The sequence below is a fragment of the Mollisia scopiformis genome (genome assembly GCF_001500285.1).
Source record: "Mollisia scopiformis unplaced genomic scaffold LY89scaffold_41, whole genome shotgun sequence".
Taxonomy (NCBI): Eukaryota; Fungi; Ascomycota; class Leotiomycetes; order Helotiales; family Mollisiaceae; genus Mollisia; species Mollisia scopiformis.
This window is the reverse complement of record NW_017263621.1, coordinates 186,202-202,343: the sequence shown is the minus strand read 5'-3', so window position 1 is coordinate 202,343 and position 16,142 is coordinate 186,202. Positions and strand designations below refer to the sequence as shown.

The window sequence follows — 16,142 nt, the reverse complement described above, 5'->3', positions numbered from 1 at the left end:
TCTTCGTGAGGTGCTGTTTATGTTACTTGTGACTGGAATGGAAAGCCAATAATAGGAGGACTGAAGGGAAGGATACTGCAATCAACCAGTCCTCCAGATCCTCATGATAGGACATATCTAGAGGTAAATCGAGAGCAAGAAGAGTATTCCACAAAACAGACACTCAACCTCCATCCATTCGAAGCTAGCTAAGACAAGCAGGCCCCCTCAAGCCCCTTTTCACCCTCGCGTAACGTAGCTACCTTATGCTATTTATTCTTACATTATCTGCACAACACTCACCTCCATCCATCCATCCATTCTTTCTTTCGCGTGTGTATCATCATTCCCGTCCTTCCATACCATACCATGCATGCATCCAATCCCGTTCCATTGCCATTTTCGCCGTTGATAAAATTTCCGTTAAACTCCTTTCCCTTCCATTTCTTTCATTTGCTAGTCCAGTTCCGTATCATCTCGCCTCTTTCCTCGGGGTATATGCTTCTCGTTCTCCACGCTCTGATTTATCTAGATTTTGGTTAAGGGACGATTGATTTATTCAGACCTCCTTTTCTTCGTCGGGCGACCGCCGTTTTCTTCTTCAGTTTCAGCACCGGAGTTGAAGGCCGGTTCGTCGGCTTCGTCGTCGTCGTCGTCGTCGTCGGATTCGAAGTCGGCGTCTGAGAGGGCGTCTTGTTCTTGTGCTTGTGCTGGAGGGGTGTTAGGATATTGAATTAGGAGAAGGAGGGAAGGGGTATACGCACTGAAATACTTAATAGCACCCGGCCACAGATCGTCCGTAAACGCAACAGCGAGGTCATCGCCATCGGGAAAGATCTCCAAACTCATGCCTAAATCATCATCCTCCTCGTCGTCTTCCTCCTCCTCGCTGCTATCGCTCGTATGTGATCTACCCCGTTTACTCCTCTTCTCCCTCTCCAGCGCCGTAGCCTGCGCGCTCTCTTCCGCCGAGACGTGCCGTCCTATGAAGCCGAACCAGGCGAAGAAACTCAGGCCTCCCATACCCGTATTCTCGATCTTCTTCTTCAGCGCCTTTTGCTCGGGCGTCAACTCGCCCTTATTTGTCTTCGTGAGAGCGGGAGGAGAAGATCGTGCAACTTCCCACGCTTTGACGACCATGTCGAGTAATCCGCCGGTGAGGTCGCGGTCTTTCTTCCATTTTATAGGCACGGGTTCCGAGACCAGGCCTGACCAGCCGTCTTTGCTCCGTCTGTACCAGAATTTCTTCTCGAGGACTTTGTTCTCAAAGTATTCGTTCTCGGCGAATTCAAAGCGTATTGACACGGATCGCGGGTCTCGAGATATGCATTTATCGGGCTTCTCGGTTTGGATTTCGAAGTGTGAGACGGATAGTGAGGTTAGAGAGGAGAGGAGAAGCGCCGAGTCGGACGGTTGGATGTATTGGTCTATGTCTGAGGGAGCTTGTTCGAGGACCAGAGGCCAGAAGTTGGGGATTTGGGATACGGTTTTGGACCGTCGTTCGTAGAGGGGAGTTGTGAGTTGGACTTGTTGGCGGACTATTCGTTGGATGGTTAGCAATTGTTTTTGCTGCCACTGTTTGCAAAGATGTTTTGATCTGATAAAGCTGCGCTCGTTTCATGAATCGCGACCACCGTGAATTTTGGGCGCGCGACAAGGAAGTTGATGATCAGATATGATTACACTCCGCTCTTCCATAGGCTTATACCACACGAACCAAAAACAAAAGAGGAAGAAACCAACTCACTGATCTCAGTCTCAACATCATCGAATTCCCTCTCGATATCGGCCAGGTCTTCATACGACACAGGTGTTTCCTCCAACGCGGCGGCCATGGCTGCGGTTGTGAAGGCGAATTTTTGGTGGTGCATTCGCGGGGGAGCAGCTGTTCATGCAGCAGCGAGCGAAAAAGAACGGCGGTTTGAAATTGCGGTGGCCTCAAAGTGCAGATTCGAGAGAAAAGGGGCGTAATTGTTGGCTTTATCTGATGGCGGATGCAGAAAATGTCACTGCGAAACGGGGATTCGCGTTGGGGGGGTCCTGAGGTATGTCACTGTGTTGCGTGAATTGGTGGCTTGAGGGCGAGGATCTGATAAAGCGAGGTGAGGTGAGGTGAGGTGAGCGGAACGGCGAGACAGGCCTGGGAGGGAGGTGGAAATTTGAAGAGGAAGAGAGAGGCAGTCCGGAACTAGGGAGGAGACAAATGCCAAGACTTTCGGGGGAAGAGGGCGCCTTTTATGGAAGAGATGGAGATGGAGATGGAGAGAAGAGTGTAAGGTTAAATGTATGGAGTAAGACAGGACCAGGGTCGACAGCGTGGAGAGGAAGACACAGTGACATGCAAATGAACGATATGAGGAGGATTGCAGATGCAGAGGGAAAATGTTGGACGAGATTTGGGAGATTCGAGAGACGAGTGACGGTCCATGATATGATGCTGATTAGATTGTCACTGACCCGTCTTGAGTGGTTCTTGGCAAGGAGCCGACCTTCCGAGGATAACGACTGCACCGTAACCAGACATTACATTACCGTTCATTCTCCTGTACAGCACTCGAGGGTTCTATTCTTATCAGATCAATCATCAGGATGGAAAAGACCCGAGAGCGGGTTAAAGTTAGCAAGCTGATTGCTGGTGAACCGAAGAAATTCTCATGGTTCCAGCAGACGATCGATCACACAGCAAACGTCGAGGATCCCCGAGGTGAAGGAACAACAGACGAGCAGATGCAAAACAGTTGCAAAGTCAAAACGGGAGCCCCGGTTCTCCTTGGTTCGTGGTTTTCTTTCTTTCTTTCTTGGATAACCTTAAACGGGATTGCATGGCATGACGCAAAGGTGCCTTTATTGGTGAGGCGTCCGAAGCCTGTGTTCCATCCGAGTTCGAAGGTCTCTGCTCTGTGCCGACCGCAGCGACACAATCCACTCAGAGATGTCGACGATGATCTGGTGTCCGGATGAGGATGGTGAATCGAAACTAGGGAGCACAGCAGAAACATAATGTCATTTAAATTTGTATCGAGAGACCGAAGAACCAGAGCTGGGGAGTGGATTCAGATGCAGTTATAATTTGGAGACATCGCCGAGTGACCTCGATGACATACCAACAGCTGTTCGTGCCACGATGCGTTTTCGAGGACAGCAGGACGATTTCATGAGCTTTGATTATTCTATTCTCCGTTATTAGAATATCGAGAAGATTGCACTCTGGGTAAGTATATCGACATTTCGGACCAGTTCGTGGCTCAGTATTAAAATTCTCATCACTTTCAGAGAAACCAACATGAAGAGCTTCAAGCTATTGAAGCTGTTACCGACATCCAAGCAAAATTCTAGCTCTGATGCTTTGTTAGAGTACAGCGCAATGGTAATGGTAATGGACTTCACAAACACGATTCACGATAACCCAACCCCAGTTGTCCCGAAACTCGGTTCAAGCCATCGACAATATCAATCAATCTTTAATTGTCAGTTCAATAATCACAGACACTCATCCAAGTTCTGGATATTCAGTCCGACGCTCTTAGTATCATTTCTTGGATAAGACTCCCAATCACTTAGATTCTCGAATTCTACACGGAAACAAGATCATGCATGGCCTTAAAGTCTCTTAGTAGAACTGACAATATGCTTCTCAAGAATAAGAACGCGGTTGCCGTATTTATCACAGCGTTAACCTTAGTATCCGAGTCCATTCCCGACAATCGCCATTCGCTTCTCCCAGAGCATTGTAACCTCTCATCATCAAAACATCCCCAAATCCTCGCCTTAACATCATGACCCCTCAAACACCTCCATCTCCCGAACATCGGAGCCTCGAGAAACTCAATATTTCCTTCACACCCAAGCATTGCTCATCGCGACCGTGATCTCGCACCATGATCAAAATTTTCCAATCCATTACCCCTTTAAAACCCTCTGGGCCCTCTTCGGCTCCAAAAAAATGAGAAAAATTCCTGGAACGGATTTCTCACAGCGCGTCCGTTGACGGCATTGGCTCATTGGGCGCACATGAACGTTTTATCTCTTTCCATCTCATCTCTCATAAGAACCCTTTCTTTCATTTCCATTGCGAGTTCCCATGTTCTCATTCACCATTTATTTTATAAAGCCCAATCTATATTTAACTCCCACCCACGCACCACCGCCCTTTCATTCTGTCACCCGCCTAAACCCAACCAGTCAGCGCCCACATATCTCATCGAAAGCGCGGGGGAAAACCGACATCGTTAACCTCAATCCGGGCTCAACGCGGGGGGCACAACGACCACAAGCAAGGATCCCACGATGCCTGAAACGATGGCCACTCAGTACCCCGAGGCACGGGTCCTGATCATCATGACGGGAGGGACTATCTGCATGAGGCATTCGCCCGCGGGCTTGGTTCCCGCGAGGGGGTTCCTCAAGGAGGGCATGGCGCCTCGGCCGAGTTTTAATGACGGGAGTAATCCTGGTACGTCGACTTGTTGGGTCTTTTGTTGTTGATTTTGGCTTCGAGTGAGTGTGGGGTGGTAGGGCTGCGGGTCCTTGCATGTATGTACTTTGCTTCGGCTGGGAACAGTAGTTTGCTGTCAGCGTGGGAGGACGGCCATTCAAGTAGAGCTCAGTGGTTCGCTTGAGGCTGAAGGGAAGCGAGTGCTAAAGGGGGAGATTTGGAGTTCTGACGTTTGAGTATCGAAGTCGTTACTTGTCTCTCAACGTGGTGCTGTTATGTTGCTCTTTTGCTTTTCACCCTTTCAGACAATCACTCTCCACTTGTTGAAACATACTACTTTATACCATATTCTTCATGTCTCTCTCAACTGACTCCACCAGATCCCCTCCCGGTAATGACTTCAGACAACACCCAAGAATACCTCCCCAGTCTTCGTACCCCACCAAGCACTTACTCCCGCCACGTCCGCTATACCCTCCACGAATTTCCCATCCTACTAGATTCCTCCTCCATCTCCTCAGCAGGCTGGACCCAAATAGCCCTAACAATCAAACGAAACTACAGTCTCTTCGACGGCTTCGTCGTCCTCCACGGCACAGACTCCCTCGCCTACTCCTCCTCTGCTCTATCCTTCATGCTCTCCCACCTCGGAAAACCCGTCATCCTAACCGGCTCCCAAGCCTCCATCTTCGCCCTACAATCAGACGCCACAGATAACCTCCTCGGCTCCCTCATCATAGCAGGAACCTTCATGATCCCCGAAGTCTGCCTCTTCTTCCACCACCGCCTCTACCGCGGGAACCGCTGCACCAAAGTATCCGCAACATCCTTCGACGCCTTCGCCTCACCCAACTGCGAACCGCTCGCCAAATCCTCCGCCCTCGGCGCAGAAGTAAACTGGACCCTGATCCGCCGCCCCAGAACCATAGCCCGTTTCGACGTCCAGACCAACCTAGACACCGCCCACGTCGCCTGCCTCCGAATCTTCCCCGGCATCAAACCCGAGATGCTGGACTCGGTCCTGCACGTCCCGAATCTGCGCGGGTTGATCCTTGAGACGTTCGGAGCGGGGAATGCTCCCACAGGCGAAGACGGCAGTATGACGCGGGTGATAAAATCCGCCGTCTCGCGCGGGATAGTCATCGTCAATGTCTCACAATGCCAATCGGGGTTCGTGTCGCCTTTATACGCTCCAGGCGCCGCCTTGGGACAAGCTGGCGTGGTATTCGGCCACGATCTCACGACTGAGGCTGCGTTGACGAAATTGTCGTACCTGTTAGCGTTACCGGGGCTAAGCTACGAGGATATAACGACGCAGATGCAACTTTCTATTCGCGGGGAAATGACCGAGGAGTCATTTACCTCGTTCTCGCATCCCGGGTCCGACGTACCTGTTATAGCGAACCACCAAACTGCTTTCACGGCACTGGGCCATGCGATTACGAAGGGGGATGTGGAGACCGTTGTTTCGCTGCTGGATGCTGACAGTCACGGGTTATTGAACGCGAAGGATTACGCAGAGAACACGGCGTTGCATCTTGCTGCCGTGGGGCCGGATTCTAAGGTCTTGAGAGAGCTGTTGAAGAGAGGTGCTAGCGTGCATGTCCGGAACTTGGCGGGCAATACACCGCTTTATCTAGCTGTCAAGGTGGGCAATACGGAGATCGTGCGGCTGCTAGAGGAGAGCGGTGCTTTGCTCCATGTGGAAGAGTTGGAAAGGGTGAGGAGGCTGGGGAGCGTGGATGGACATATCAGTACCGACATCGAAGGGAATGGTGGCGCGGAACTGTCGCCTACGGACACGAGGAGTAGTTGGCTGGGGAGTAGGAACGGAGATGGACGTGCGGGTGATCATGCGAATGGGTTGCAGAATGGGCATTTGAGTGATACTGCTAATGGGAATGGACATGGGCATGTTGTTACGCCGCCGAATGGGACGGTTGGTAGCCACGTTGATGGGAGTTCTGATATCTGAGGTGGGGAGGAGTTGGAGGTGGTATTTTGTTAGAAAGTGGGTTTGATGGGTGGCCATCTTTCTTTAGCGTTGATACCTAAGTTTTGTTGTATTGGAGTTTAAAATGAAATGTTAAAACATCATAAAAATCCTCAATGTCCTCAAATTCCTGAAATCCAAATGCTACTTGAATTTAATCAGGTGGAGTCCACGGAGCAAAGCTGATTTGACAACAGAGTCCAAAAGCTCAAGCAAGAAACACCCTCAACCATGCCCTTATTTCAAGCGAAGCCGTCCGAAGATTCGCCGATGCATTCAACCACCTTTCTCAAGTAATCTGCCAAAAAATTGCTCATCATCTAACGAATCCATTTGCAATATTTCCCTCACATTACGATAAGAAAGCTGGAACCTGCATACACTACCTATATAAACATGTTCGAATAAATTCGAGCTTCCCTTGCGAGTTTCCGTCCTTGTATCTGATTCACCAAGATCAAAGGTATCCCACGATCCAATAGCTCTGAGCCTTGCCACTCAAAGAATGCAAGAAAAGTCTCTCCAGTAAGCTCATATTGGTTAATTTCGACGAGCTCAAGAACAAACAATGTTGAAAAGCCTTAAAAGGGATGAGTGCATGTCTGTCTTCGCCCTCTTTCATCTGCTACCTACCTTTCCATAACAAGTGCATTATTGGCTTCGGAGTATGTGCCGTGGTGCTAACAGAAATAAGGAAAAGGCCCTCTTTCTTGACGTATTTCTTAGGATTAGAAACAATTTCTTATTATTGGATTAGTCTCTCGAGTATTCGAATGCAATCCTTTTGGGAGACGAAGCTTCGACAAGGAGCCGATAACGTCTTCTGAGGACTCGCTTCGCTGAAGTCGAGTTTGAATTGATCAGGTGAATTTGGCACTTGCGAAGAAATTGGAAAGAGTAGACAGCGAGTGTGGATTAGAAGAAGTGATTTGCAAAGTCACCTCTGAATAAGAGCCTTATCACCAAGGAAAACGAACAGCAAATGTATGATATAAATTATTACGTATCAACATCATACAAAACATCCGTACGAATGACATACTTCGCCGATGGTTTGTTTCCCTGCCGAACACCTGTACCTTCATGTAACAAGCTTCCTTCCGTCTCGCCGTGCGGGAACATTGCTACGCTTCCTTGTATAGGCTTGACCGAGTATGCATTCATGCTTCCCTCTCTTGCACTTGGTAGGAAGAAGGTCGTCTCTCCAGCTTCGAACTCGTCGTTTAGGTATATTAGGAAGGTAAACAATGAGGATTGCTTTGCATCTGGTAGAGAAGAGTCGTAGATGTAGGTGTCGTTGATTGGGTCGATGCCGGAAGGAGGCCACGCACCATCTGCGATTCTTGTTAGTTAGGAACAAAGAGCAAAGGCGAGGAACCAACCAATATGAGCACGATACTCCGCACCAGGTACGTATCTATAGACACGGAACCTGCGGTTGAGACCCCTGACTTTCTTCCCACCAACATCTTTTGGAACCAAAGCAGCAACTCGTTCCCAGAGCTTTGTACAGAAAGCTGTATCGACAATCCAATAGAAGTTATGTGCCAAGATACTGATTTCTTCTCCTTCTGCACGAATCGGAGCATCTGGCGTGAATCCTATCGTTTCTGCAGCTGCAATAATCTGCTCGCACTCACTCGGTGTCAAAACATCTTTGAGCAAACGCAAGTTTGGCACAATCTCGTGTTTGTGAAGGGTAGCTTCTGTTCGATTTGGTGAAAGTTGGATAGCATCGTCTCTCGAGGCCCATAGAATTGCAGGGTGGTGATTCGCAGGTTTCCGTAGTAGACCAGGAGTCGTTTCAATGGTTCGAAACTGTGACTTGATATCCTTTGAGACACAACTCAGGATCGTCCCATCTTGAACACTATCGTAAACCTTTCTCCTTTCCGAACCATCTCTCGAATTCCAGACCGGCCTTGGGACAATTGGGCCATTGTGTGATGATCCTCCCATAGCATAATCAGTCGGACCAGTGAGGCGTAAGATAGCATCCAGAACAACCAGTAAATCCTCCTCCCTCTTTGACCTCGTCTCTCCCGCAATCTGCTCTGCCAACCCACTCACAACATCCAGATCTCTGACCCATCTACACAGAGCGCCCAGCTTTGGTTTTTGACCCCTTATCCTCATCTCCGCCAACAATATCCTTGCCTCCATATATCCTCCGTCTGCAAGTGCCCCGCTAATTCGAGAAGTGAGATTCGAGTCAATAGAAGCATTGAAGCCTGTAGTACAAGCTTGTCGGAATTCGTAGACTGCTGTCCTTAAATCCTTGCATGCTTTCGATTTGATGACAGCTGGGTTCTCTGCTAATGTATTTAGAGTGTCAATAGCGATTTCAAGGTCGTCGGTGGCGAGGCCGATGCTCTGTATTGTCTTTGGCTCGGCGGCATCTAATTCGGGAGGAGGAGTGATGATTGTGGAGGTCTTGAGCTTCTTCGAGGGACCTTCAATCGCAGGAATCTGCGATTTCCGTTTGGCTTTTGATTTGCCCATTTTGTGTGCGGTGGGAGGTTGTGTTGAGTTGAAAGCTCTCGAGAAATTCTGCTGATTGAGGGGCAGATCCCAAAGGCGGTGAAGGAGACCCTGAGTTCTTGGCAAGCTCACACAGAAGGCCTGAACCTGCTTTGTCCACAAGGTTACTTCGTAAGGAAGCAAATATTTAAGTTTGGAGGACGCATATACGGGAGATTAGAACCTGTTTCCATGATTATAAGTAAAATTTGGTTTGAAGTTTTTGCTAGTTATGCTGCCTTCTATGAGCACCTCCGCTCGAAAGGCATATTAATTTTCGTGGAAAGAAAGTACAATCTGTATTAAACCCGAATTACGTCTTGTCCACCATGAAACAATTGACTCTTTTAAAGTCGTTTCAATACCACCCGTGTCCATCTTCACCCAATTTCACATTCTTAGGATTCAACGACAACATCCTCTGCCCCGGCATAGTAACTCCAGACTGAGCCTCGAAAATCCCCGAAATAGCACGCTTCCCCATCATATTAAAAGAGTGATATTCTCCATCTCCATTGATAGAAGTCCATTCAGGCGTATACGGTGATGATCCATTACCCAAATCACTCCATCTCGTCACAGCAATGACTTGCTTGAATTTCACCACAGGATCCAACTTATCTTCTGCAAGCTTCAACTCAACCAAGTACTCAGTGGGACACTCCGGACATCGCCTCATTGGTCGACAAGTGGAGCATAAGGTGACAATCGGGTTCACATGCCGTAAAGCCATCTGTATCTGTGGTCCCTGCTTCAGCTGTGTTGCAATCGACTGCTTCTGTTCTGGGATATGTCCCAAAGCACATTTGCAGATATTCATCAATTCGCCATCTCGCCAGTGTGCACAGCAGGAAAAGTATGGAGTGTAATCTTCTCGAGAATAAAGAAGGTGACGTTGCCCGCTAGGTGGTAGTTTTGGTGCCGCAAAGCTTTGGCTTACAACTCGCATCAGGAGATGTCCTTTGTACATATAGTATCGACTCTGATGCGTCCATTCGCTTGTGGGGTCTTTCCATCGTCGAGCGAGCGAAGAAAGAGCAATACCATGGTTGGGCGAGTACTTGATTGCTCGGAACACAAGCTGAACAAATGTGTATGGGAGGGTGTTCCCAGGCGTCAAGCGGAGTCGGGGTGGTACGAATCCAGGCTTTCCAATACTTGGGCAATTGTACAGAGGATTGAATACGAGCGTAGGTTTCAGCTTCTCTTCTCCAAGTTGAATCCTTCGATGATAAGTTCCACAATCGAAGCAGAGTAGATGAGCAGGTAGATGATTGTCCATCCGCTGCAAGAATGTATTTCTCTCACTGAGGTTCTCGGGCTTGTCAAGAGCGAGCCATGGGCTAAGACTGAGCCTGACCACCAACGTTTTACTTGAAAATGCCAGACTCGCAATATCGCTGGGAGGAAGGAAGGATGCAATAAGTTCCCAAAGAGCAGGTGGTAGGCTAGCAATCAGAGGCTCTCCTGGTGGCCGCCAAGCCTCTAGATCAGCTCGTTTTAACTGGACAATGGAATCGAGAGAGTCATGAGATTCGTGATGTGCTAGTCCATGAAGTAGATCTGTATCATCTCGACGTTCGCCAGTCTGCTCGTCGGTATTATCCTGAGAGGGTCTGTAGACAGCACCATACTGCAGCCGTTTCCCAATTGGGGGCGTTGGGGGCAGTGGGGGAACTTCTTTGATTTTGACCTCGGGCGTAGATTGTTTCCTCAATCTATTGGTCGATTTCTTCGGTCTCAAAGCCAAACCGAGACGAGTTGTGAAGCTTTGTTTTCGAGGCTGGACTTCGGCCATGATGAAAGATGGATGTTGTCGGCTGAAGCTTCCACTAGCACGGACTTTGTCCGGGGTAGCTCGAAGCGTGTAGATATCAGAAAAAGAACGTACGACCAAGTGGATAATTTTGTGTCAAGACTGAAGCTCAAGAATTCAATACAGAGACCTTAAGAGAGTAGTTCGAAGGGAACAATTGAGAACAATGTGTACAGAACAGGAGTTTGATGACGATGCACAAGAACTTTCTCTAGCTCGCCCGGCTTCTCCGCTGAGTGTGATTATCACAGTAGTGCATAGATTTATCATCCACGCGCATCGCCTTGCAGCCGCGTTTTCCTTTCGATCACAACCTTAATGTGCACAAAGCCGGCAGTATCATCAAAGCAGAAATGTGCTACTGCCAGTACATTTCAAATTTCAAGCTCTTGAGCTCAGCCTCTGAGCGTTGACTGTGGCTCCGCGCATTTGAAACACTCCAAAGTATTACCGGGACATTGCAAGCCCTTCCTCCATGCAATCAATCATACAGTCGAAGGGACCAACGGGGAGTCAATGGAGCTTGTGTTGAAGAATAGAGGCTCTGTAGCAAGAACACCTTATTCAAAGCACCCGAGCATACTCTAGAATATTTCTCATCGTGGCGGCGGACGTCAAATGCATCAAAATGGTAGGAATTCCTAAAAAGCGCCGAGTAGCCGTCGGACTAGGTTATTGCACACCATAACATTTGTCTGCAGACATAGTTCGAGTGGAGTCTGCAGAGCTGGGGACCGATCATGATTGAAAAGAAACTTGCAGAAGTCCTTGAAGAATTTTCACTACCGCTCCCTCTCTGAACAGGTCATTCGCAAAATGAAAGAGGCTGATCCTTGCTGTCCACAATACCGCGCTGCTGCCTACCGGTTTCGTGCATATGACTGCAAGCCAACTCTTATTGTTTGCTATTTTCTCTTATTGCATGTTTCTCGGGCCGCTACACTTTCCGCTCCTCAAAGTTCAATGCCGCTCGACTTCTACAGAATCCAAAGTCTCGTTCTTGCAATGAACATGACCCATTTGCTTCGAGATTATACTGCTTTCATCCACAAAAGATTCTCGTAAATCAAGAGCAATTGTCCAAGCATGCCGACCTCAATGCCACTTCCCGAACCAGGTCCCGCTCCACTCGGCTGCAGGGGTACTGAATGTACCGCGGACCATCCGAAGAAGAAATATACGATCGATCATCTGAAGTTCGGCCGTGAATATGATATATTTCTGCATCCAACTTCGTTTTCCAATCTCATTGTCTAGAGGACCCTGGACACACAAGGACAAAGTAGACACCCTCATTCTATCCCAGCCTTGCCAACACCTCCTACAGTACCATGCCAGTATGCTTTTCTCCAAGCGTTGCCGTCAATCATACATCATCGTCATCATCATTGTCCATATCCTCAAAATCCTGCTCACCCTCATCCTCATCCTCTTCTTCCTCCTCCTTAAAACTCTTCACCACCCTCCCCTTCCTCCCCGGCATCTTCCTAACAGGTGTAACCGGCTCCTCCTCCTCCCCCTTCTCCCCCCCCCCCACAGGCTTCTCCGGACTCACACTCCCACTCCCGCCCTTATTACTCCCAACCGCCCCCTTCAACCGCCCCTGATACCTCCGCCAGCGCTTCGACGCCGCGCCCGCGCTCACGGCTCCGATGTCCTTGGCGAGCTGTTCGTAGTTGATTTTCGTCACCGTGACTTGTTTGAGGATTGCTGCGAGGAGGATTTCGTCTTGTGATGCCATGGTTTTCGTTTTCTCTCTCTGTTTTGTGAGGGTTATGAGATCGGGCAGAGTGAAGGAGCTGAGGAAGGAGAGAGAGCAAGAGGAAGGGAGAGGTGGAGGGGAGAGGAGGTATTTGTAGGTATTGTATTGTTGGTGCGAGTGGCGGTTTCGGGGCTGCATGTGGTTGGTGGTGTGTGGAGAAGGGTCTATGCATAGGACCGAGTGCCTGATGCTTGCCGCCTTTTTTGCTTTTGTTTGTCCAACCCAGAGCCTTGCAGGTTCGAGGACCTTCGATTATGTTGCCTTGGTGTAACACGTGCGAGGGGCAGGGCAGGGAGTGTTCGGTATGGTGGGCTCGCTTACACGGATAGGGGGAAGGCTTCGGGTAGCGAGATTTGAGATTGTTCCTGTGGCTCACCGCATATTTTCGTTCGTTGAATGAACGCAAATTACTTACACCAATGTTCTAAAGTTCCACGATGACTTTCACGTTATAGGCCCAGTTGAAGCCCCTGAAAGCGAAGAAAGTTTGTCAGAAGCAGAGATCTAGGCACGCTTAGGAGACTGATAGCATGACGGACAATGTGTGTTTGAAAATAACAGAAATTCCCCTATGTATGGTAAATGACACTAAGAAAATCAGGTTATGGCCACTTGGACATTCAGCCTTATATCAACGTCCAAACAAGATCTTTGAAAGGAATATGTCGTATTAATATCATTCCCCTAGGCTATCTATTATGTCCCTCACCCAGCAAGTATGTATCCGAATCGAAGAAAAGCCTCCATATCTGATGCAATGCCATCATCGTATCCATGCACCCCTCAACCCATAGAGAAAGAAAACTCGTGTATTTCATCTCATCTTTCCTGTCAAATTTTGAGACTTTGCAGTCAACCGCCTCTCTGTGTACCTATGCCGAACTCCGTCGCAAAAGCAGAAAGAAGCCGTGGATCATAATGTCGTTGTAAGTCGTAGCCTCATTGCACATTAACCAATTTCCCTCCTTTCCTCTTCACTTCAACCATTCCCTCGACCCAGACGCTAACTTCCTCGAGGGCACGTCTAGGATCCTTCTTCCTCTTAAGTAAGAAGCCTTGGATCTCTGCTGGTGAGAACATATCACTGGGAATCTGATCCGCGAATAATTGTGCGATACGATGGAGTTCAGATTCCGAGATATCCTGAGTGCCACTTGGCGCCTTCTCGACAATCTTCGCATAGTGATTGAAGGTCACCGTTGATTTCGCCTCTCCGTTGGCGTCTGAGGTTGCAGTTACAGGGGTAGCAGGAGGAGTGAGAGTGTGTCCGGTTCCATTGACGATAGCGGCACCATTGGCTTGGACTTTCTTTTCGTCGACAAGCTTTTCTTTAGATCCGGAGGACGTGATGAGTTTCGTAGTGCGGGGAAGATCGTTGCTGTACATTCTTTCGAAGAGTTCTCTGATTTGGGTTTGGGTTGCATTTGAGAAGGCGACTTGGTGATCAACTCGTCCAGGGCGGATGAGTGCATCGTCAAGCTTTTCAGGGTGATTAGTTGTCATTACTAGGACTCGGCCTTCGTGGGATGCGACCCCTGTTCTGTGTAAGTGATGGGTTCTTAAAAGTAATTACACGAGGTAAATCAGGCAATAGGAAGACAGAATTGGACTTACCATCAATGATATTGAGCAGACCAGACAAAGAAATCCCCTTCTTCTTCTCTTCCTCCGACAACTGATTCGCCTTCTTCAGAGCCTTGGTGAGGTTTGCAACATTGAAATCGGTGCTTCCTTGCTCCCCCTCGTTTGGTTGACCGCTCTTCTCATCCGAATCACTGGGTTCTCGAATCAAACCAGCTGTATCGATATCTTCCAACAGCACAATGCATCTGGCCGGAAGATTCGTAAACAGCATTCCCAGCTCTTCTTCTGTCAAAGTAGGCTCCAATAAGCTGACGACGTGGATATCCAGACCGAAAACTCCAGCCAATGCGAAGGTCAAACTTGTCTTTCCAGTACCAGGCGGACCATAAAACAGGTAACCTCTGCGATATGGGATACCACGATTCGCATACCATCTCGCAGTTGCTGGGTTGAGGTATTCGTTGATATCGGACAAAACATCCAGCTTCCTCTCCTCATCCAATACAACCGTTTTCATGGGTCGGCACGGGCGTTCCGCGATCTTCACCCAGCTACCCCGTCCACCAAACCTCCGCATATCTTTTGGCGCAGGACGCTTAATTACCGTTTTGGCGTTGTGACCCAGGTGATAGTGTGCTTTAGCATGCTGAATTAATTTCTTGATAGGTTCTGTGGACCTTCCAAAACAAGAAAGGGTCAGCAGTTCCTTATCTTTGAAGGCTGCAGCTCCACCGCCAAGTTCATCGAACATGGCAACCTCTTTTCTTCGGAGTTGGAAATATGTTCCTTTATGCCAGAAGTTGTGGGAGCCGATGGCAGGAGTAAAGCGAGGCTGGGACTTGGCTTCCTGGTTGGAGAAGTTCAGCCATTTGATGTTGCCTTCTGCGTCCACGGTAGTCTCTGGCGTTTCTGTATCTTCACTGTCAAGTTCCCATGCGGATTTGGAGGGAGTCTCAGCCATCAGACGTCGACTGGAGTTGATCTTGTACTGATGGGCCAGAAATGCAATCAGATGGCCATGGATCTCGTCCGTGCTGCTCACAGTGATCTCTGCCATGTAATTGCTGCTCACCAGGGCATAAAGAACCCCCCAAGCCGAGCGAAAGATCCTGGCACTCAACCAGCAGACAACACCGAATGTAACCAGCACAGTAACATCGAAGCCGAAAGTGAAGAGCAGAAACTTGTGAATGGGACCATAGCCTGGGACGAAAGTCTCTAGGAGCGTGGTAGGAGAGATGCCAACCGGATTACTGGATCCATTTTCCGCATTTGCTCCGGGGAAGGCAGTCTCTAGGAGCTGGTTGATGGCCATCTTCTGTCTCATGGCTATCTGGGCCTATGAGAGGCAAAACGTATGTTGGTGTGTTACACGCGACTCGTGATCACTGATGACTGTAGATGTGCAGATATTCAGTTTCGGTTGAGAAGATGTAACGGGGCTCTGGTTATTCTCCAATGTCTCGACACCTGGTCTGGTCAGGTCAGGTGGGTTGAAAGTAATGGTGCTGAAAAAGAATTTGTGCAGAAATTTGGAAAAGAGGTATGGCTTTTATGTTGTGGTTGTTGGCACGAATGAAATGATGCAGTGTACTGCTCCCTGCAGAGTGTTCATGTACGGACAGGCACTCACTCGCCACACACAATTCGACCCGGAGCTGTCCAATCTGGTTGCAGCACCATGGGAAGCAGAGAAGAGCAGGGATATGAGTCAGTCTGGATGAGTGTAGTGAATATGACAGAAGCCGAAGGTTGAAAGAGAGAATCGAAGGGGATCGTGAACCAATGCATCTGATCTTGCAGGAAGTCGGCAGCAGGTGGGTGGTGGCAGCAGCTAAGAGCGATGACAAAGAAGATCTGCCAGGCACCAGCAGTTTGCCCCGATGCTCCCAAGGCAAATCAGCAATCAAGCAAGCAAATTCATGTCATCAGCTCTACTAGGTATGAGAGAGCCGTCCTTAACCTTGTGGCGAACTGCGCCAACGGTGAAAGGCAGAGTAGGCAGAGCACAGCCACGCGTACATAGAGGCCTAAGGTTAGGACCTAGGACTGA

The 16,142-nt window shown here is 48.9% G+C and overlaps 7 protein-coding genes across 7 annotated transcripts; 2 read left to right on the top strand and 5 right to left on the bottom strand.

Moving 5' to 3' along the window:
* Positions 1-534: 534 nt before the first annotated feature.
* Positions 535-1,814, bottom strand: LY89DRAFT_602809 (NAP family protein-like protein; the record flags this gene model as incomplete). Its single annotated transcript, XM_018210267.1, has 3 exons — positions 535-689; positions 744-1,517; positions 1,727-1,814. 3 exons carry the CDS (start codon positions 1,812-1,814, stop codon positions 535-537), a joined length of 1,017 nt encoding a protein of 338 aa, XP_018061064.1.
* Positions 1,815-2,016: 202 nt separating this feature from the next.
* On the top strand, positions 2,017-3,024 carry LY89DRAFT_404377 (uncharacterized protein). Its single transcript, XM_018207284.1, has 2 exons — positions 2,017-2,595; positions 2,644-3,024. Exons 1-2 carry the CDS (start codon positions 2,183-2,185, stop codon positions 2,783-2,785), a joined length of 555 nt encoding a protein of 184 aa, XP_018061063.1. The 5' UTR covers positions 2,017-2,182; the 3' UTR covers positions 2,786-3,024.
* Positions 3,025-3,914: 890 nt separating this feature from the next.
* On the top strand, positions 3,915-6,486 carry LY89DRAFT_692321 (60 kDa lysophospholipase-like protein). The gene is made up of 2 exons (XM_018216514.1): positions 3,915-4,432; positions 4,795-6,486. Exons 1-2 carry the CDS (start codon positions 4,279-4,281, stop codon positions 6,387-6,389), a joined length of 1,749 nt encoding a protein of 582 aa, XP_018061062.1. The 5' UTR covers positions 3,915-4,278; the 3' UTR covers positions 6,390-6,486.
* A 919-nt stretch (positions 6,487-7,405) lies between these two features.
* LY89DRAFT_661730 (uncharacterized protein) lies at positions 7,406-8,930 on the bottom strand (the record flags this gene model as incomplete). Its single annotated transcript, XM_018212616.1, has 2 exons — positions 7,790-8,930; positions 7,406-7,741 (listed from the first exon to the last, which is right to left on the bottom strand). The coding sequence occupies exons 1-2, from the start codon at positions 8,907-8,909 to the stop codon at positions 7,407-7,409; spliced, it is 1,455 nt and encodes a 484-aa protein (XP_018061061.1). The 5' UTR covers positions 8,910-8,930.
* A 180-nt stretch (positions 8,931-9,110) lies between these two features.
* Positions 9,111-10,927, bottom strand: LY89DRAFT_712477 (uncharacterized protein). The gene has a single exon (XM_018217983.1). It carries the CDS (start codon positions 10,723-10,725, stop codon positions 9,286-9,288), a length of 1,440 nt encoding a protein of 479 aa, XP_018061060.1. The 5' UTR covers positions 10,726-10,927; the 3' UTR covers positions 9,111-9,285.
* Positions 10,928-12,317: 1,390 nt separating this feature from the next.
* On the bottom strand, positions 12,318-13,044 carry LY89DRAFT_692319 (uncharacterized protein; the record flags this gene model as incomplete). Its single annotated transcript, XM_018216513.1, has 1 exon — positions 12,318-13,044. A coding segment is annotated over exon 1 (326 nt), but the record flags the coding sequence as incomplete, so codon positions are not given.
* A 400-nt stretch (positions 13,045-13,444) lies between these two features.
* On the bottom strand, positions 13,445-15,416 carry LY89DRAFT_678561 (uncharacterized protein; the record flags this gene model as incomplete). Its single annotated transcript, XM_018213752.1, has 2 exons — positions 13,445-14,040; positions 14,120-15,416. 2 exons carry the CDS (start codon positions 15,414-15,416, stop codon positions 13,445-13,447), a joined length of 1,893 nt encoding a protein of 630 aa, XP_018061058.1.
* Between the last annotated feature and the right edge of the window lie 726 nt (positions 15,417-16,142).